This window comes from Uloborus diversus, chromosome 3 (assembly GCF_026930045.1).
Source record: "Uloborus diversus isolate 005 chromosome 3, Udiv.v.3.1, whole genome shotgun sequence".
NCBI classification, from domain to species: Eukaryota; Metazoa; Arthropoda; class Arachnida; order Araneae; family Uloboridae; genus Uloborus; species Uloborus diversus.
Genome location: NC_072733.1, coordinates 127,768,512 through 127,791,805, shown reverse-complemented (window position 1 = coordinate 127,791,805; position 23,294 = coordinate 127,768,512). Strand labels below are relative to the sequence as shown.

The 23,294-nt window shown below is 34.0% G+C and overlaps 1 protein-coding gene across 1 annotated transcript in view; it reads right to left on the bottom strand.

Annotated features, from left to right (window-relative positions):
• Nucleotides 1-23,294, bottom strand: part of LOC129218695 (uncharacterized) — a 67,046-nt gene that overhangs the window by 10,908 nt on the left and 32,844 nt on the right. The window contains exon 6 of the mRNA XM_054853017.1: nt 10,372-10,463. Within this exon, the coding sequence (XP_054708992.1) occupies nt 10,372-10,463 (92 nt within the window). The remainder of the gene's footprint in view (nt 1-10,371; nt 10,464-23,294) is intronic.

Genomic DNA, 23,294 nt, shown 5'->3' with positions numbered 1-23,294 from the left:
AAGTCCTTGACACATTAAAAAAATTCATAGAAAACCAACAAATTGTCGTATGAATTTGCGGTTTGCACCATAATACTTCTCAGGTTCAAGATCATCATCCTGGAATTATCATCTATGATTCCAGGCTTAGAAGGCTAAAAATGTACAGTCTTGAGCAAAGAAGAGACCGAGAGGACATGATTCAGTTGTTTACATTTATTAAAATGAAAGATGCTATGGGGCTGAAGTTTAGCACTGAAAACAGGACAAGGGGCCATTGTTTTAAGCTATTTAAATCTCAGGTTAACATGGATATTAGGAAAAATTATTATTTTAGCAGGGTAGTGGAACCTTGGAATAGCTTACCGGAAGAGGTGGTAATGAGCAAGGGAGTAGATAGTTTTAAAAGGGCCATTGATCTTCACGTATAAGAGTATTTATGACATCGAAAAAAAAAATGAAATAGGGAAAAAAAGAAGAAAAAAGGCATTTCGCAGCCAGGGTGTCAGTATATGCTATGCTAGTAATTCTTCGTTTAGTAATTTTCATTCCTTTTTGCGTTTTCACATGTCAACAAAAACGATTTAAAAGTAACTTTTAAATCGTTTTAGCTGGTCACTGCTGGCGGCTAGTGAAAAATAAAAAACAAAAAAATCGCTCGCAAAAATTTTGATGACTCAGCTTGCGCAATAACCCCCCCCCCCCCCGTAGGCACCGCTGAATGTTTGGCATGTTTTGAAATAAAATCTCGTTGTAACGGATTCGCTCTACGTATTTTTCTACGTGTGGTGTACTAGATTTTTATTTACGGAAGATGTAACGTGTGGTCACGTTTCATAAAGATGAAAAAAGAAGGAGAGTATTCATTATTTATGCACGAACCGTAAGTGCCCGTTGATCAAGTGGAAAAAGAAAAAAGAAAAAAGAAATCAAGGTCAGACAGGAAGTCATTTACATATGTAAAGAAGGCTGTCTACCCTTAGAATGCTATTAAGAAAACGGTGGCTTTTTTTCTCCCTTCCGTGTGTAAAAGTAACATCTTGTTCTTTCCGCTTTTTATGATTGTTGCAAAAAGTCTGCTACATCGATGCAAATTGAGCAACTATGAATGGTTAAAATTGAACATTGGTTAATGGCTAAAGTTGTGAGGATGCTATTTATGATTTTATGCTCAATCTTTCTTTTCAGGTTTATTGATAAAAAAAACTAATGCTTTTAATCAAACGTATAACGTGAAATTAATTACAATGTGAAGTAAAGTGCATATTGAAGAAGTTTATACAACTATACAATTGCTTAAGAACACTTTTAATTATCTTATAAAGAACCATGATTAGTGAAATTTCGGAACACTTTAATGAATATTATATGATAAATAGTAAATGAATTAAAAATACAAAGCTATTGCATATAACATCCACCATTATTGCTTTATGATTGTTTTAGTTCTCCACAAAATAATTTCACTAATTGCACCCGAATTCTTTTTCTTAGAAATATTTATTGTTCAAGAGTTTTCCCCAAAACGACTGTTCTTAACTGCTTGTATACATTTTGTGTTTGTTTTATGAAAAATACCTTTTAAGGGCTGTCCACAAAGGATGTCTTGCTTTGAAGAAGAAGAGAGACTGTGAAATTCAGACAGTTTCAGACAAAGGGGGGGGGGGGGAGGTAACAAGAAGTGTGACATCACACATTTTTTATAAGAATGTTTATAAAAAATAGCGTGACACGTGACAAAGGGGGCACGGGGTTTGGGGTTTGGTAAGGTGGACATGTCGTGAAGCTCGACATATATTTTTTTCTCCACTATTCTTGATCTCTATGTACGCAACGCTGACCTCCATTGATCTCGGACAGAAGAAGAAGCACTTCGGTCGAAATGTTTTAAAAATGTGTATGGCAACACAGAGTTGAGCTCGGCTGTGGCGCACGTGGGAAAAAGTCAGTTGAGCCACATCCGTTGCCTGTATCGTCGCGTCTCCTTTTTTTTCTTCAACAATTATCATCACCCGTCTTTTTTTTTTTATATAAAAATGGAACATCTATAAAATAAGTTCTACATCAGATGACCGGCGGACATGTAAGAATCGCCTGAACGCTCCACTACGGTCCTGAATAGTGATAAAAATGATCCGAGAGCGTGGAATTTCGCATGGACTCTTCAACTGCGCTTCGTGAATGAGAAAGATGTCCTCTAGGAATGGATCGGGCAGGGCTGCCCGCTGCTCACCGGGATCCGAACTGTGCCATACGAACTGAACCATGCCCAAAGTGATGTATATGAAGCGTTCCATTGTGTGATCGTCCTTTTTTTTCTGGAGTCCGGATATATGTGGAGTTAATGGAAGGAGATCGCCGGCATCCGCACCAGCCAGTCAAGTCCCCAAAGTAACAGTAAATGAATCGTCTTTTTATCTACAATTTGTGTCCTCATTTCTCCAGGTACCATTTTTATATCTCCAATCCCAGATGATAAGTCACCATGGATACATTACCTTTTTCTATGCACGTGCACAAACTGGGGAGGATCGTGATACGAATGGGTTATACATACATATTTCACACAACGCAAAAATCTAAGTCCTTTAACAATTACTTTTAAAATTCTACTACAACTTCCCCATATAAATTTGGTGCCGTGACCAGGATCTCACCTGTTTGTTTGCGTGCACGGGAAAAGAAAATGAATTTTTATAGAAATAATGAACAATAGTAAAATGAAAGAACTCTATGATAATATTTTTTTTTTAATGAAAATGATCTTATCAGTATTATATGTCATCGAGAATTTTTAAATGTGATATATGATGTTTTTTACATGTGATATGTTTTAATTATTATTTTAAATAAGGAGTGTGTTTTGAGTACGATGTATTTCATCTAAATTTTTGTAAAAAAAAGGGGAAAATTTTATAAGACTTGTAAGTCTTATGTAAGAATATGCCTAATACTAGAAATCAGATACGGGATAATATGCCAACGGATGTGACTCACTCTTCGGGGACACCCAGTTCCTCCGACCGGCCAGGTGTACACCCACAACTAAATATATCAATTCAAAATTTTGACGGAAGTGAGGATATGATAAAAATTTTTTTCTCCCAACTTAATGATGTCCAAACATATAATAATTATACCCAAGGCATGATGATCAGTTTGATGAAATCAAAATTAACTGGTAATGCTTTAAAATATTTCCTTGAGTGCCCCGAATTTCAAGAAATTCAGACCATTAAAGAAGCTAAGATCATATTTGAGAAATTCTTCTCCTCAAATAACAAAATAGTATCAGTTACAGAGTTTAATAACATAAAATTGTTACCAGCGGAATCAATTAAGTCTTTAGCTCATAGGATTGATGCAATGGCGGTAAAAGTTTATTACAACTGTGATAAAAAGGCACTATCACAAATAAAGTTTGTGCAGTTTTCTAATGCGTTGCCCTCTGATATAAAATGTAAGCTGTTTGAAAAGGATGTAACTCAGTATGAGGAGGCAGTAACATTCGCACAGAAATGCCAGGATGCACAATTGTCTGCGTGTATGTCAGTAAACCCCCATATATCCACTCAAAATGAATATGAAACTCAAATTAAGGCAATGCAAGAGCAGATTAACAATTTACAGGCGCAAAATCAAATTGAATGTCAATTATGCGAAAAGAAAGGTCATTCAGCTAAACAATGTCGCGGCTCACAAAGACAATTTTCGAATGGGGAAAAATTTCATGGGAACAGAAACAGATCTGAACCATATAATGTTAGGAATAGGTATAACAACAGTCAACAAAATTTTGGCTATGATAATAGGGGAAACAGGCAGAATATTGGTCACAGGGGACAATTTCGAAATAATATTTTCTGTCAATTTTGTAGCACACTTTGTTTTCTTGTAGGGAATATTTGAGTTTGAACCAAAATTCTTCAAATTATCAAAATCGTTCAGGTCATCAAAATTCCTCAAATCACTCAAATTTTAGGGAAAGGGGTAATTTTAGGCAAAACAGGGGAAATAATAGAAATTGGGGTGGAAATTCTCAAAATATTCCTAATGGGGATAATTTAAACTAGAAAAGAGACCTGCACTGGCTGATGAGTCAGGCTCTCAAATTTTTTTTTCATCAGCATGTCAAACTTCTAAAAATAAAAAGAAGTGTAGTTCAACTGATACCATCGAGAAAACTGATGCAGATTCACAGACTGAAGTCTCCACAAAATATGAGTTTATTTATAATGTGGCTAATCATGATAGTGTTAACTTGCCCTTAATTGAAGGCTCTTTTAATAATCACAAAGCTTTGTTTTTGATTGATTCAGGATCGACAATTTCAATTTTGGCTAAAAACACATTGAAAGCATAAAATCTGAGGTAAAATATAGATTTCTTTCTCGTAAAGTGTCGATTGCTACTGTAAACTCTTCGGTGGATTTCTCAGCATGTGCTGAGGTATCATTGAAGTTGAACAAAATACATTTCAGGCACACCTTTTATATTGTTGAACTTCCAAAAGAATCTAAATATCGAGCAATTTTAGGTTTTGACTTCATGTCCCGCCATAATGTGTGTATGCACATAGACAAATATTTGATTTCCATCAACAATAAGGATATTCCACTTGTCGGTGGCATACCATCCAAAAGAAATTCATGCTCGTCTTGTTAAGAAACTCATAATTCCCCCAAATGAATCATGCTATGCTTTGGTTTCAATGTCTGAAAATGTGACTGCTGAAAACTTTTTGTTTGACCCGTCTTTAAAATCTGTTGATCTTGAACGTGATCCTACTATTTACTCTTCAAATGACAATAATATCAATGAATATCTAAATTTGTTACAAATTGATCAAAATGCTACTTTTCCAATTTCAAATTCTTCAAACAAATTGAACTCTGATAAAATTAATAAATCATCAAACCAAATCTATGTGTATATCAAAAATTTGTCCAAAACAAAAAAAATCACCTAAATAAGGGGCAGGTTATTGGAAACATAATTTCAGACATTGAATTTGGAGCAGAGAATGATAAGGACATTCAAAGGGAATATTTGAATTTAATTACAGCTAGTGAGGAGGTTTTACAGAAACGCAAAGAGGAGTTAAAAGAAACTGATTTTGACTTAACCCATTTATATAGTAAACAACAAGACCACCTAAGGGACATTTTAATGTCACATTCGGCTGCATTTTCTAAGAATTTATATACACTGGGATGTACTGATAAGGTAGTACCAAAATTAGACTTTATTCACAAGAACCCAATTAAGACGTTACCTTTCCCAATTCCGCAGGCTCTACAAAAGGAAGCTTTAGAGCAAATTGAGCAGTTACAAGCCGCAGATTTGATTGCTCGAACAAATACTGAGTGGTCAGCACCTATGCTCCTGGTTCGTAAGAATTGTTTAAACAAAAATGACCCACCAAAATATAGACTAGCTATGGATTTGAGGCTAATTAATAGCATTTTAAAATCATCGTCTTACCCTCTTCCAAAAATAGCTACCATACTTAGCAATATTGCTCAATATAAATTTTTCACTGTATGTGACTTAAAGAATGCTTATTGGCAAATCAAACTCCCTGAAGAATACCAAGATATTTTGGCATTTACTACGCCTTTTGGTACATTTAAAAATAAGAGATTAGTTTTCGGTCTGAAAAATTAGAGTTCGATTTTTCAATATCTGATGGACTCTATTTTAGAGGAATTAAATCTCCCAGCTTTGTTTGCATATCAAGATGATGTATTGATTTGTGCCCAGAGTTTCCAAGAGTCTGTAGACAAAATTACAGCAGTTTTGAACATTTTTCAGAAATATAACATAACCCTATCTCCTGAAAAATGTATTTTTCATAAAACGAATATAGATTATCTAGGATTTAGCATAACACAGGGTATCGTGTCACCAGTTAAATCCAACATAGTAAAAGTAACTTCATTTCCTATTCCCAAAACTTCAAAGCAAGTCAAGAGATTTGTAGGATTATGTGGTTACTACAGACATTTGATTCCCTCATATGCGGAACTTACTAAACCACTTACTGAACTAACATCTCATAAAAATAAGTTTAAGTGGACTTCTGAACATACTAGGGCATTTAATTTGTTGCAAAGAAATTTTTTCGCTGCACCTTTTGTAAAACTTCCTGACTGGAATAAAGAATTCGTACTAAATACTGATGCTAGCGGCATAGCGATTGCTGCGGTACTAATGCAGGAACATGACGGGAAATTACACCCGGTTGCATATTTTAGCAAAGCACTCTCCAAACATGAGAAAAGGTATCCTGCAATTAAACTTGAATTAATGGCAATTGTAAAAGGGGTACAGGCATTTAAATACCATCTTTATTCACGTCATTTTTGTATATTGACTGATAGTCTACCACTGCAGCATTATAAAAAGATTTCATCGCCTGCTGATTTGACTACTAGATGGCTATTACAATTAAGTGAATATACATTTACCATGAAATTTATAAAAGGGGAATTAAATGTGCTTTCGGATTTTATCTCTAGAATTTCTGAACAGTTACCAAATGAAAGTCTAAAAGAAAATCAAGATCTTTTAAATTCTAGTGCAATTTTACCCATAATAAATATAGAGGATGAGGACGAAACCGAGGGTAGTCTAGATAATTGGCTGGAAAATTTTAGAAGTTTGACTAGTAGCTCTAGGGAAACTCAAAATTGTAGTAATAACAATCAGGAAAATAATGACACCTATGAGTTTGTAAATCAGCTAAATGTTTCTAATCGGAACCCACATGACCCTAAGTTAGAAATTTCTGATGAGTCATTTAGACAAGAACAGCAAAAAGATTCTGAATTAGCTGTAATTTTACAAAAAATGTCGTCAAAACGTAGAACTAAAAAAGTGGACCAATATTTTATCCACCCTTCAAGTAAGGTACTGATGTATGCTTTCAACGACAAGAAAAATAATGAAGTAGTACATAAAATTGTTGTTCCTAAGTCACTGAGACCTAAGGTTATGGCAATTGCTCACTTGGCTCATCAAGGGTTAGCAAAAACTTATGAATTCATTAAACAAAAATATTTTTGGGTCGGAATGTATGCTGAAACATTGAATTGGGTTTATTCTTGTGATAAATGCATTAAATTGAAGCCTTATGCTATGCAAAAAGCTCCTTTAGGCAAAAATTTTATTCCTCATGAACCAGGTCATCAAATTTCTTGTGATATTTTAGGCCCCCTAGGTAATGGACAATATGTACTTACTGTGCTTGACAATTTCAGTAGACATATGCAATTATACCAAATGTCGAACATTTCTGCGGAATCTGTTGCAAAGCATTTGTTTACATACATAAGTATTTTTGGGAGACCCGCTGTAAATTTAACAGATTTAGGCTCACAATTTACAGCTGAAATGTGTGAGACCTTGTCAAAAACATTGGGTATTAAACTAAGACACACTTCTTCAGGTAGACCACAAGCCAACGGAAAAAGTGAAAGGATAAATACCGGAATAAAGGCCACTATTTTAGCAATGCAAGAAGAAGGGTATAATTTTTCACATGCGCTAAAAATTCACCAGAATTTGTATAATGGTTCTGTACACAGCTCAACGGGTTTTACTCCTAATTCTCTTCACTTTGGTAGGGAATTGGCTTTGATTTTTGACACATATAACCCTGATATAAAATGTGTTCAATTGGACAAAACTCAATATATGGCACATGTCCTTGAAACCTTACAGAAACAGTATACCACAGCCTTTTCAAATTTAGAGAGAAAACAATATGAGCAAAATGTGAAGCAACATGAAAATGCTAAGCTCAGGGATATTAAGGAAGGGCAAATAGTGTACTTAAGATCTAAGGACAAATTTAAACCAAAATTTACTGGGCCATATCAGGTTATTAAAAGATGTAACGCAGTGAATTATTTAATTAGGTTTGCCAACAACTCTTTTGCAAATACATTTAAAGTTCATGTTGATAGATTAAGACCTGCAATCCACAGGAAACAACATTATCAGGGAAATAACTCTAATGTCGAGGAACAAACTCAAGTGTATAAAACAAGGTATTACTTAAGAAGTTGTCAATAATTTTTTTCACTTTTCTTGAGTCAGGGTGCACACTGATCAGGTTAAGGTTTTCTCTTCAATTCAAACTTTATTTGTTTACGTTAGTTATTTTGATGCTGGCATCATATTTGTTTTGTTTACAGATCTTGTTTGTTTTGAATTTTGGTTGTTTTTTTGTTTAAAAAAAAAAAATTCCCTCTGGTGATGGCAGCTTAAATTTTCATTATGAAGGTAATTTCTTGGTTTTTATTTGGTTTAATATTTGTTTCATACACTTTAGTTTACCTCTTTTGCAAAATTTTTAAGGGGAGGATATTGTGATGTTTTCCAAAGGATTGAAGTGATTTGTGTTCACACATAATCAGTTTGAACTTACAAATACACATGGCTGTGTTGGAGTGATCTGAAAACTGGTGTCTTCGAATATTTTGTACATAGTTTTTTTCAATATTTTAATTTGCATTGTTTGTGTATAATTTTTAATGTGTCTTTACAAAATTTGATTGAAGTACAGTGTGTATAAAAAAAAATTGGTAATTTACAATCAGATGACAGTTTAATTATGAGCAATTGTGACAATCATCTTTCAACATCAAAGCCAAATGAACTTTTCAAAAAAAATTTGTTTTCTTCAAAAAAGGATTTTAGTGACTGAAACTAAGAACTTTTTTTGGTGAACTGTCAAGATAGTGTTTGCCACTAATGTAAATTTTGCAATTAAAATGAATACAAAGGAGGAGTATACATTCATAACAATTGTGAAGCATAGTCGAATATACTTTGATTAAATGTTAGTTAAACTTATACACTATTTTACGTACTATTTTCACCATTTGAAAATGTTTGGTTGTGAAGATTTCAAAAAACATTTTTCTCAAGTTTTTTTAAAATTGAAACTAATAAGTTTTTTCTGTTGAAGTATCAAAAAAAAAAAAAAAAAAAAAAAAATCAGGATTAAGAGTAAGTACAACGAGTTGAACCTTCTTGAGTGAAGTACTCGAGTTATCACTTGAGGGTATATGCTTGTGGAAAAATAATAATAATAATAATTTGTCATCAACAAATTATTTTCTGACATACTGTTCTGATGCATATAAGTATGTATGAATTTCTAGATACTTCCTTTTTGTATATCATGTATATTTTTATGATTGTTTAATCAAGCTTTTTCAAAGGTACCGTCTGAGGTACTGGTTTATGTAAGCACCCATGTAAGTGACTGGTTAATGCGAGATGTTGGTTAGTGATAGGGTTTCATATACAAAAAAAAATTTTGGGGTTTTCGTTTTTTGTTTGTTTGGCTTTAAATTTTTCTTAACTGTGTCAGGGGGGAGAATATGTCGTGAAGCTCGACATATATTTTACGGATCTCCTCTCTTTCTCCACTATCCTTGATCTCTATGTACGCAACGCTGACCTCCATTGATCTCGGACAGAAGAAGAAGCACTTCGGTCGAAATGTTTTAAAAATGTGTATGGCAACACAGAGTTGAGCTCGGCTGTGGCGCACGTGGGAAAAAGTCAGTTGAGCCACATCCGTTGCCTGTATCGTCGCGTCTCCTTTTTTTTCTTCAACAATTATCATCACCCGTCTTTTTTTTTTATATAAAAATGGAACATCTATAAAATAAGTTCTACATCAGATGACCGGCGGACATGTAAGAATCGCCTGAACGCTCCACTACGGTCCTGAATAGTGATAAAAATGATCCGAGAGCGTGGAATTTCGCATGGACTCTTCAACTGCGCTTCGTGAATGAGAAAGATGTCCTCTAGGAATGGATCGGGCAGGGCTGCCCGCTGCTCACCGGGATCCGAACTGTGCCATACGAACTGAACCATGCCCAAAGTGATGTATATGAAGCGTTCCATTGTGTGATCGTCCATTTTTTTCTGGAGTCCGGATATATGTGGAGTTAATGGAAGGAGATCGCCGGCATCCGCACCAGCCAGTCAAGTCCCCAAAGTAACAGTAAATGAATCGTCTTTTTATCTACAATTTGTGTCCTCATTTCTCCAGGTACCATTTTTATATCTCCAATCCCAGATGATAAGTCAACATGGATACATTACCTTTTTCTATGCACGTGCACAAACTGGGGAGGATCGTGATACGAATGGGTTATACATACATATTTCACACAACGCAAAAATCTAAGTCCTTTAACAATTACATTTAAAATTCTACTACAACTTCCCCATAGGACACTTTGTGACAAAGGAAGAAATTGGGAGGGGGGGGGGGGTCAAAATGTTGAAAAAAAAAGTGTGACATCATTTATGGACAGCCCTTTAATTCATAAAATGAATATACTAATATCATACAATACTTACGCTTCCGATGCAATAAATGGAGCTGGCACGATGAGCATTAAGGATACAAAAGTCAAAAGACCCGCTAAACATATGAGAAGGACACTGTTAAACTGAAAATAAAGTAAAAATGTGAAACATACTTGATTTTAAGGCACACATAGGGGAGGGTGTGCCACAATGAGACAAAAAACACATTTTTCATTTTTTGTATATTGGTGACTTCTAAAGCACAGAAACATACTTGATTATATTAATGGTATCAAGCTATAGTATATTGCATCAAATTTAGCTCATTTAATGTTAGAAAAAAGTTATGAAGCTTTATAAATTCGATGAAAAGTGTCTCATTGTGACCCAGTGATGGGCCACTATGAGACATTAAATAGGGCCACAATGGGACAACTGAATAATCACTGTATTTTACCTAAAGTTTGCAAAGTAAGTACTTTAGCTAGTTTATTAAAGAAACTTTATTCGGTACAGAGTTATTATAAAATTACAACACCACGTGATACAGACCGGTTTTTTCCACAATTCCAATGAAATATTTTTTTTTCTTCATAAATTTGATGGTTTCGAGGTCCTGTGTCTCCTTAAAGCATATTTTAAATGTTTGAAACTGTTTCTTTTTGCTACATACGAAACAATTTTAATTACAGTAAGCAAAAAAAAAAAATCATTAGGATTTAAAAAACGAGAAAAGAATAAAATAATAACTGCAAGATATTAATTGATAATTAACTTGTATAATTATTTTATACAGATATTAATTATAACTATAGTGCTTTGAAATAAGTACCATGATTGGCAACCTTATCAACACCTAACCGGTTTCTAGTTTTGTTTTGTACAAATCTGTGTAGTAAAATAAAAAGTTCACAATCAGTAAAAGATTATATTATGTAATTTAAAACAATCATAAAAAAACCTCTCTTTTGCGACGAGAATCCATGGTTGGCAAAATAAGCCAGCCCCAATCTCCCTATCCCTATTTGTTTGTGTTGTCAATCCCGAGACGAAATTTTTTTTGCATACAAAATAATAAGCAAAATCTAAAGAGTCAACTACAAAAAAAAGTAATTTAATCGATTATTTAATTGATTATCAGCTGTTTAAAGTTCATGTCCGATATACCAGACACCAGGTCTGAAGGGTTAACATATCGACTAACTAAAGAACTCTTGAGGATACAAACTAAGATGACGAGAAGCCAAAACACTATTTTATAAATAGCCTTGTCAACCAAAAAGAAAAAAGGGAATAATTTTAATTAAATCTACTACTTTCACGTCAGCTTTGTTTTTTTCACAATGATTTCAATTTTGCTCTAAATAATTGTTACGTTTTCCATCCAAAGCATGTAATGTTTCCTCAAGAGACAACTTATAAAAGAAACATTTTTACGCCTTTTTATTTGAATTCTGCGGTTTTCTCTCTCATTAAAAACATTTTTGTGCAGCTTTAAAAGTTATATCCCGTATTATAGTTTGTAATGTGGCCGAGCCCATCAACTTTTTTTCATCACACATATCGTCCCTGACAAATAAATTCTCCAAGAGTCAGTATATACCAGCCACAGTTTAAGGAGAGATCAAGGATTTCTTCTGCAGCCAAAAAGGCTTTTAAGCCATTGGGGGGGGGGGGGGAGTAAAAATAGTGATGGGCACGAGTAAAAGGTGAATCCCGGTCGCAACACAATACGTCAGTAGATTTTTGAAAAACAAAAATGAGTCACTGGAAACTAATAAGTTGAGATGAGAACTAGATAGAAAATACAGTGACCAATATTCGAGTTAAGCTTCTTTTATAAGACTTATTTTTAAAAAAAAACAGAAGAGTTCTTTGATCTTTAAGTATAGCATTCTTGAAATAAACTGAGCTTTCGAAACAAACAGAGATTGGTTCGAAAATTGGTTGATACTCAAAGAATATATATATATATATATATATATATATATATATATATATATATATATATATATATATATATATATATATATATATATATATATATATATATAATTTTTTCTTTTTTTTTTCAGTTGAGAAAAATTGAGCTTTCGGAGGAATCGAGTCCCGTGACACTTTACAAACAACGTTTATTGTTTAATTTGGGTGTTGTTTCTTCCGGTAGTTTCATTTGTGTTTTCTACGGCAATTAACAATCACTATGTTTTTGAAGTGTCCTTTTTATTTTAGGAAAATGTAAACTTTATTAGAAGGAAACATAAAAAGTTATACTTTTCTTTTTCTACTTCGTTATAGTTCCTGCATCGTGATATTCATATGGGTTATAGAGCCTGTTTTGTAGTTTAGTTCAGCGTATAATTAATTAATGAGTAAAAATTCAAAGTGATTTTTAAATAACTTACCGTTTTATACTCACAAACTTCGAGCAAAAAAAAAATCAAACAATTCTTTTTTTGTAAGCTCTTCTGTAAATGTTTTGAGAATATTTACGGATACTTTCCACTAAAGTTTCAGCAATGGTTTTTTCTGAAACAAACAGGGCCGTATCCAGAGGGGGGGGGGGCCCTGACGGGCCCGGGCCCCCCCCCCCCCGAAACCAGAAATGTTTTGTACCGTAACACAGAAGAAGGTTTTTTTTTTTTTTTTTTAATTCCTAATGTCAGAAAAGGAAAATGACAAAGTTTTTTTTTATTCTTAATTTTGCTACTATTCAAAATTTATAATATTTTGAAGAAATACAGAAAAAGCAGTTCTAGTTCTGATTAGCTGCAAGGCACACTTGAAATTTAGACCTTTAATTATGACTTCCTGCTCTCTTTCCCAATTAAATTCAGGGAAGTGCAGGGTTAAGGCAGGCTCTTTGTCAGTTCGGTAGACTTTTCAAGTCTACCGAACTGACTTCTGCGCACTTCCTCCTCCAGGGGCGTGCACAGAAATTTTGGGGCTGTCACAAATGCTTTTTTTGGGCCCCCTATATTGTTTACCCATATTTTCAACCCTAGGTTTAAAAATATTGGGCCCCATTTAAGCTCTGGCCCGGGCCAACAGGTGTCCCTTCTCCCCTTTGTGCATGACCCTGCCCTCCTCCCCCTGAAACTCTTATAAAACTTACACTGTACTGATTTCGAGCCGGGGACTCCCCAAAGGCTGGGCCCCTAGTTTCCGATTGGGCAAGTATCTTGTTACCAAGATGGACCAAATTCAGCTCCTTGATACATCCTGAGTAAAAAATGCAAAAATCACGATTCTCGCGTTTTTGTAGCATAATTTTCAAGATCATTTTTGTGACTGATATGTTTCTTGTCTTGCATTTATTTAATGCCGAATTCAGTATCATGGAAGTTCTTTGGTTATTGCTTGTTTTTTTTTTATTACTTCTACTGCATACTGTTAATACCTTTAGTATGAGAAAAAAAATAACACTTACTCTACTCTTTAATTTTCTGCACTACTTGTGATTGAAAAAAAAAAAGTTTGTTTCGAGAAATATTTCGTTGCATTTATTTTTAACTTAAAACGGGTGTGTCTTAGAAAGTTATAATCATTTTGTAAGACTGTGCAATCAACTTCTGAAAAGTGTAAATAAAGAGCTTTAAATAATTTCAACTGTTCGAGAGTCTTTGAAAATTATTTAAGTTTTTGAAATTCCTTGAAAAGTTCTTCAGCTTTGTATCTTATCAAGATTATAAAGTATGAATTGTCCAAATGGCCAGAATATTACTCTTCCATTCTTATTTTCTGAATATCTACACCATTTCTTTTAAACTACTTTGTACAATTTTCATACTGTAGGGCATTTAATGAAAAAAAAAATGGGGGTAGGGGGAGTGATCAAAAACAAACTTCACTAAAAGCCGATGTGAGCAGATGACGAAGTGCTTCTCTTTTCTCCTCTCTCGTTTTTCCTCTCTGTCTATTAAGATCCATGATTTGTCGAGCAAGCAATTTTTATTTTGTTTGATCTTGATTTGCAAAAGAATGTATAACTTTGAAAAGACTTTGTCTATTTTTTTTTACATTTTTGCAGTCTCAATTACCTAATATAAGACCGCAAAACACAGATTTTTTTTTTTCGAAAATTTCTCGGGGGGAGAAACCCCCGGACCTTCTAAAATTATGGGTCTTCTACATCCGACTTAAAGGGACACTCTCCTGTTATCCTTACTACTACAAGGTGAATAAGAAAAATAATAAGAAATTAAAATAACAACAGTTCAAACAGTGGAATCATTAAAAATAGAGACAAAAAGTCTTCTATGTTAACATTTTTATGCGTTTGGTGTGTCTATATATACTATATGTGTGTGTGTGTGTTAGGGCAATGTGCTAATCCGGGCCCCTCCCGAAAACAATTTCTGGATACGGCCTTGGAAACAAACATAGTGCTTTGTATAGCCAAATTTAAATGGTACTGCATATTTTTCGCTCTCTCATTGATAATAAATGAACTGAATCAGTGGAATGAGCAAAATATGTGTCGAGGACTTTCCACTGCGAAAGTCAGTCTGACCGAAAACACGTGTAGAGCTAACGTGACGAACCAGTGTTTCTATAAATAGGTCAGCGAAATCAAATTTCTCAATTTAAGTAAGAAGTGATTCATTATTTGGTAGGCGCAGATGATTCAAGAACTTTACGGATTTCTTCGGGTTTGGGGTAAATTGGCGGTAAAATGCATTTTTATGCTTGGCAAAAACTATTGTAACTGAAATTTCAGATATCTATTTAGAAACTGAAGCATATATATATATATATATATATATATATATATATGCTTCAGTTTCTAAATCAGTCGTGATATATATATATATATATATATATATATATATATATATATATATATATATATATATATATATATATATATCACGTTAATGAATTATGTGAAGAAGGGACTGACACGTCATCAGAAGAACTACAGCCCCTTACTTCCCAAGGCTCTTTCTTTTTAGCATGAGAGAACGTCCCAAAAAACATGCTACCCTCCCCGAGAACCTTAAAATATGAACAAAATTGCAATCGAATGGATCAAAATCAATTCCAATTTTGTTCATATCTTCCCTGCCTGGACTAACATGAACTTTACCTTATGCAAAACCATTACGAAGCAACCCAATTGCGGCTATTACCCATTCACATTACCCCCTAACTAGGTAAAAATTCTCAAGTTCATAGCTCAACTTATCAAAGCAACTTATAGCTGGTTTCGCACTGCAAACATAGTTCGTGAATTGCCACCACAGAGAAAAGATTCTGCCAGTTGCAATGGTTAGGACCATTTTGGATTCCATCGATCAGCGTTATCAGATGTGCCTGGACTACAAGGGCCAACAATTTGAGCATTTTCGGTAACTGGTTGGGTCCTACATCTGTCCAACTTATTTTAATTTTCAGTGCCATTTAAACTGCTTTAATGTCATAGTCATTCAAAGAGTTTACATTTCATTGGAACACATGATTAAAAATATTAGGATTGGCAATATGGCTTAAAACTCCAGGTTCTAGAGTGTTTGCAGTCAACCCTCTCTCTGTTCCCTTGAATACATTGAAATTATTGCCATAAAGAGCTGATTTTCTTTCCTAAAAGTCACTTCATTAAAGTCATGGTAGGTAGAAACAATCAAAAAATGCACTTTAAGGGGTAGAGCTTTATTTATTGCTTTTTTTTAACTTTATTTATAGCTAAATCCGGATATTTTCTGAAACTGGATGTTTCATTATTCTTGTTTTATTTGAGTCACGTACCACAATAAACCCATAATTCTTAAAACCTATCCACTCCATTATCTAACCTTGGCACTAATTGCATCTTTTCGGTGCGCAGTTAGAAGAAAAAAAAAACGTAAAGGAAAGCGGAGAAAAACACTCTGATGCTGGAGGCAAGATGATCGGAGTGAGAAAGTTCATAACATTTGGGTTTCAAAACGAGTGAAAGTGTCTTTCGTTAAAGCAATCATCTAAAGTACAGGTTTCTAAACTTTTAAATATTTTGTCCCACTTTTCAGTAGCCAAACTTATGGTGACATTTCGGGCCTTTGAATTATTTTTAGAAATGCTTAATTTTCTTGCAAGTTTCAATTGAAAAATTCATTTCATTAATTATTTTTTTTTTTTGCAGTTCAAGCTCAAAATCAGTAGAAAAATTATATTATTACTATTTTGGAAGTTCTTTCGATTGAAATTTGTTCAACTTTTTGTTTTATTTTCGAAAATATATTTCTTTTAGATCTGCCATTCTGGCAACCACTATTATTTTGAAAATTCGTCCTACATTGATTCTTTTGAAATAGATTTCACGTCATTTAGCAAGATAATACAAAACATATCTTTTTAGAAAGAGTAGACAAAAAAACTCTAAAATCCAACAAAAGAATTTTTCTAAATTATCTTTATTTTATATACAAACCTAAACTTTCTCCCATTAGAAAGCGTGAAGAATAGTGAATCGTGAAGCTTTGATAGGTTTCACGATATTTCTCTGTAAAAAACACTTATAAAAATCATAAGTTGAGTAAGATACTACTAGTAAATAAAAATTTTATTTTGTCTCGAATTTGTGATGACTTGTTTGTCTACGCAAACACTATGCCCAAGTTAAATTTCATGGTCATGGCACACTTCTTTGCAAGTATATATTAGGGTTGCTCGAAAAAATCAATTTTTTTTAAATTTCGAAATCGCATTACCTCTCAAAAGTTGTAGTTTGATATCCTCAGTTAGGGAAAAATAAATAAAAAAAATTCTGAGTTAACATCTTCAGTTTACATGAGGCTGAACGTTTGAAAAAATATGTTTAAAACTGAATTTTTCAAAAATTTTAAAATTATTTTTTTTTCCTAGCTTTTATAGTGCAACAACCATGAATTATCCGTATACAACGTAGTTTGAAACAAAAAAAAAATATATATATTATAGCTTTTACATAATATCTATCAGATCTTTAGTCGCGCATACGTAAATTTCAAATTTAAAGCGATTTTAGCCCAATTGAAGGCATATGCGCGAACTAAAGATCTTATGTAAAAGCTATAAAACTTTTTTTTTTAGGTTCAAACTACGCTATTTACGGATAATTTATGGTCGTTGTACTATAAAAATTAGAAAAAAAAATATTTTTTAATTTTTGAAAAGTTTAATTTTTAACATATTTTTTTACAAACTTTCAGCCTTATGCGCGAACTGAAGATCTCAACTCAGTTTATTTTCCAGCAATTGAGGATACCAAACCACAACTTTTGAGATGTCAGGCCCGAAATGAAAAAAAAAAAATCGATTTTTTTTTTGACCCCCCTAGTATATATATATATATATATATATATATATATATATATATATATACAAAGAGAGAGGAGATCAAAAGTGGATTAAGTCGAAATGGAATTGATCCACAAATGGGTCGAAATGCAAATGAGGCTCTAAATACAAAACAAATGTGGTGACCAGCAACAGGCTCTTGACCCAGCTAGGCTGGTTCTAGTCAATTCATTAGTCCCCAATGAAGATCAATGGCCCTCTTACAGCTATCCACCCACTTGCTCATTACCACCTCATCCAGTAAGCTATTCGAAGTGCCCACAACCCTACTAAAGTAGTAGTTTGTCCTTATTTCTAGGTTAGCCTGAGATTTGAATGACTTAAAACAATGACAGCTCGTCCTGCTTTCGGTGCAAAAATTTAATCCATTAACATCATTCATTTTGATAAATTTAAACAACTGAATCATGTCCCCTCTGATCCTCCTTTGCTCCAGGCTATACATATTAAGCCTATTAAGTCTGGTATTATAATCTAAATCCGAAAATCCCCGTACTAGTCTAGTTACCCTTCTTTGAACCCTTTCCAATACACAAATATCTTTCCTCAGATAAGGCGACCAAAACTGCACAGCATACTCCATATGAGGTCTTACTAAACTCCTATATAAAGGCAGAAGAATCTTCTTAGATTTGTTTGAAATAGATCTATTGATAAACCCAAGCATTCTGTTGGCTTTGGTACTTGCAATGCTGCATTGTTAACTAAACTTGAAGTCATGATTTATTAAGATAGCCAGATCAATAACATTTTCTGCCTGACTAATGATTGAACCCTGTAAACTCGTACGCTTATTTCCATGACCTAAGTGTAGCACTTGACATTTCCCTACATTAAATGCCATACCCCACTTATCCGCCCACTTAGTAATATAATCTAAATCCTCTTGAAGCTGTTTTACCTGTTCTTCATTTTCTACAATCCCCATAACTTTTACATCATCAGCAAAACAATTCATACTTCCAGAAATATTCTCATTGATGTCATTCATAAAAATAATAAACAAGAGAGGCCCTAAAACTGAACCCTCAGGAACCCTACTTAAAACATCACTCCATTTAGAATGATTTCCCCTCACAACTACTTTGTTTCCTTCCAACCAGCCAATTTGTAACCCAATGTAAAGTTTTTCCTCCTATTCCTATATCAGCTAATTTGCTGAGAAGAGCAACATGTGATACCTTATCAAAAGCTTTTTGAAAATCAATATAAACAACATCCACACACTTTTTGTCATCTAAAGCCAAGGTAACCTTGTCGTAGAAATGCAATTAAAATCGTCCGCAAAGCACACGATTTACTTTTCCTGACCCCATACTGCAAACTAGTCAACAGACTATTAGTCTCTAAGAAATTCATAATATTAATTTTGACCAAAGTTTCAAAAATCTTACAAACCACTGAAGTCAGGCTTACATGTCCATAATTCCCTGCATTACCTTTCGGCGTTATCATATTAAGTGCAAGTTCTCTGGCACTGTCCCTGAGTTATACGAAGCATTGAAAATATTTAAAATAGCACCCACTAATTCCTCTGCACTTTCAGCTAAAATTTTTGGATAAATATTATCTGGTGCTGGAGCTTTAGTTGCTTTATTTTTTTTCAAATGAAATAGAACCTCCTCCCTGGAAAACACAAAATCCTCTAGCTGCACAATAGCTTGTGTCTTGCTAGTGTCAACTGTTGAGATACAGTTATCGTTAAATACACTGAAAAAAAAGTTATTAAGAACATTTGCAATATCCCTATCGTTTTGGATTAAATTTCCATCCTCATCAACCAATGGCCCAACTCGACTATTTCGAGCTTTCCCAGAATTAGCATAAGCAAAAAATCTTTTAGGATTCCCATCAGTGTTATCTGCTAGCCTTTGCTCCAATTCCCTTTTCAGAAATCCCTATCAAATACTTCAAATTTCGTCTTGCCTTACAATACTGGAGCCTATCTGCACTCTAACCAGTTTCCTTAAACTGACGAAAAGCCGCTTGCTTATAATTTAGAGCTTCTTTAATCTCCCCGGAGCATCATATGGGCCAAATTTTAGTACTAACACCATTTCTCCTAAATGGAACATAATCCATAATTTTTGCCAGTTTTTCCTTAAATTCCACTGCAGATCTACGTCGCTTTTTTCCAATCCTGACGAAAAAAACTTCTTTCAAGCTCTGCCTAAATGCAACAAAGTCTGTGTTTCTGAAATTGGGCACAAGCATAAAATTTTAAACTTTCTACACTTCAAATTCAATCTGACCACTATCTCCAATATGATCCCCTACACACAACCCCTGATCAGAACTTCCTACGTCACAGAAAACTAGATCCAAAATCGCCTCCTCTCGAGTCCCCTGAGTTACAACTTGATCTAAGAAACAATCAACAATTACTTTTAAAAATTCCTCTTCTCTGCCATTACTAGGATAAAAATTATTCCAATCAATACCCGGAAAATTGAAATCTCTCATTATGATGACGGATCCCTTACTGCACATGTCACAAATAATACGAAACATCTGTTCATCTTGTCCCAGGCTTGAATTAGATGGCTTATAAATGTTTCCAAAGCGCAATTTTTTGCCTTTATTGCTCATCAACTTGAGCCAAACCATATCAATTTCAGTAGGTTTATCATTTATGACCAATTCGTTGCAAACGAAATTGTCTCTAGCGTAAAATAAAACCCCATCACCTCTTTTGCCTACTCTATCTTATCTAAACAAATTATACCCAGCAATATGTAATAAATGCTACATCAAATTCGGTAGTCCATGCATTGGCGTCGTCAGCTGAAATTTATTGGGGGGGGACCATTCTGACTATCATTTTCAAGTTGCATTAAGAAAAACTCGTGTGTGTGTATATATATATATATATATATATATATATATATATATATATATATATATATATATATATATATATATATATATATATATATATATATATATAATGGGTTTACATTTAATACAATATTTTAAACTGGTACATCTTGATTCACATAATTACACAATAAGAAAAAAAAAATTAAATACCAACAAATACATTTTTTCTTGACTGCACATGGGATACGAATATCCGTGCTATTTTTTTGTGATCAATTTCGTCCAAGATGTTTTTGTGAATGTAGCATAAAGCAACATGATTCAACCGCTTTTGTGTCATAGTCGACCTTAGATACCATTTCAACTTTCTCAGCGCACTGAAGCTTCTTTCAACTTTACACGACGAAGGGCGGCACACCAAGAGTAGCCGCACCAAATTTTCAACATTTTGGAACAGTAGACAATTGAATCAACCGTTCTTAATGAATGAAATCAGCAAAAACGAAATCCAGCTCTATTGAATCAGCCGCTTTATGGAATCAAAGCTGTTCAGAACAAAATGTGACTCATATAAACCGCGACAACTGTATAATTAAATTTTTATATTACATAGTGATAAACCCTGCAGCTCTAAGTTCTTGGCACAAGTTGGATTCGAAGGAGTTTAATTTGATGTTTTTTAATTAAAAAATTAAAGTATATAATTCACCGTTATGACATTCACGAACCCACGAAAAACACAACTACAAAAATAAAATAAGACACAAATAATTAAGCTCTCATAATATCATATTTTAATAATGCTACCTTTTAAAGTATTTTCATAATTTTTTCAGGATTTTTGTAACAAATGCACCAGAATTTTGCTTTTTTGTTGAATCCTCCATACACTCAATGCATATGAAACCAAAAAACAACAAAAACCATGCCCATGTTATTTCATTAATTTCTAATTTCTCAAAGTCAGCAGGGAAAGTGCCCCTCCTGATCCTCTTTAAGTGACAGCACACCTCACAGATTGAAAAGTACTGGCCTACACAGAGAACAAACAGCATTTGGTGTATAATTGAATTCTGATCAGCGGACGATGAGGAAGAGATAGAGAAATGAACTGCTTTTTTCTGACACGTGACAATAAGTTTTAAAATGGTTATTTCAATAAAATTTGTTCAGTAAAGCAGGATTATTAATGGATAATTTTCTGTTAAGCTTTAATAACTAAAAGGAGCATTATTTATTCCATTAAAATTTATAAAAGTTGAAACATTTCAAAAAAAAAAAAAAAAAGAGAGAGAGAAAGTTGAACGCATTAGCTCCCATAGGACTCATAATGTCAAAATATTGACTGTAAAGCATACCTGATTAGCAGGCATTCAGGGGCTACTCGATAAGAGGTCACTGTGAACTTTCATAAACTTTCCTTTCCTAGAAAATTTTTTCTGACGAATCTTCAAATTTCGAGTAGTTTTTTGCGAAATATTGCATTAAAAAGATATTCTCATTTGATGTAGTGATGTGGGTAATTAGGAATTTCATTCGGAAAATCGAGAAGTAACCCCACCTGAATAGTATAAAATCGGGGAGCCCCTGCATGTATTACACTCAACAGAATGGTACTTACCTATCACGATCTTTTGATTTTTTGAAGATGGTTCCGTGGATGTTGATGATGATTCAGTTGTTAAAAATTGCTAAGGTTCATTTGATGTAGAAGGTTTGCTACATTTTCCCATTTCAAGCCACCTCTCCATATTCGTAATCGAATATGTAACAATAAAGCATTTTTACCAAAATAGGAGCGCTCTTCAGGTCACCTACTCTCAAGGAGACCAAAAGACCACATGAAGTTATCTTTATTTTTGTCGGAACGTCCTTTTATTTCTGTCTTTTTTTTTTCTGGTCATCTTGCGCTTCTTTTTTCGTTGGTCTATCGGAAGTGACATCACAGTATCCATCGTTATGCTGGCTTACGATTTGCTTTTGAAATTGCACGTTAATTTTTAGACTCCTCCTCTTTTTTTTCTGTAACGTAACGCTTTTTTGGTCAAATTTGAGATGCCGCAAACACATTTGAGAAACCGCGCTTCGGTAAGGTACTTTGAAGCCACGTGTTGAATAATGTCAAACAATGACACGTCTCCTTTCCCTTTCTACCCCAAACTTAACCTTTGACCAGCTAAGTGGTCTTCTAAATTTTTGTGCATCCTTTGACCAGGGTGTTGTTACCAGCTGCAAAAAACCGCCAAAGAAGTCTGGTGTCTCATTTTGTTTGGGAAACATCGGGGTCGCTATAAATTTAACCGAATCGACGAAACAAACACTGCAAAACTTGAAACAGAAACCTGGAAGCGCCGAGAAACGAGATAAGAAAGAAAGGGGCAGAAGCTCAGATCCCCGTCTGACGTCTGTTGACTTATTAGCACGAGAGTCGTAAAAAAGGGGGGGGGGGTGCATATACGCTGGAGACTCGACTATGGATGGTTGACATTGCACTCGGGAGAAGGTATCCCCTTTCTAGCAGCCTTCACTAAAGCTAGTGTGCGTAGAGCAGAGCAATAATTTGTCAATGAAGTTCACTTTCCGACTTTCCGTTCACTATACACATCACATATTTTGTTTTTTTTAGTTCATTTTTTTTTCGATGTTCATTTCGTTTTATTTGATACGAATTAAACATGGTAAATTATATATTACGCAACTGTTTAAAGTCTTCAAAGCAAAAATAATTTCCCCAAAATAATGAATTTCATCTTGACAATTATCGAGGGGGTCCGATTTTCAAATATTGAGAGGGTTCGGTCCTCAAATATTGGGGGGGGGGGGTCCGGACCCCTTGG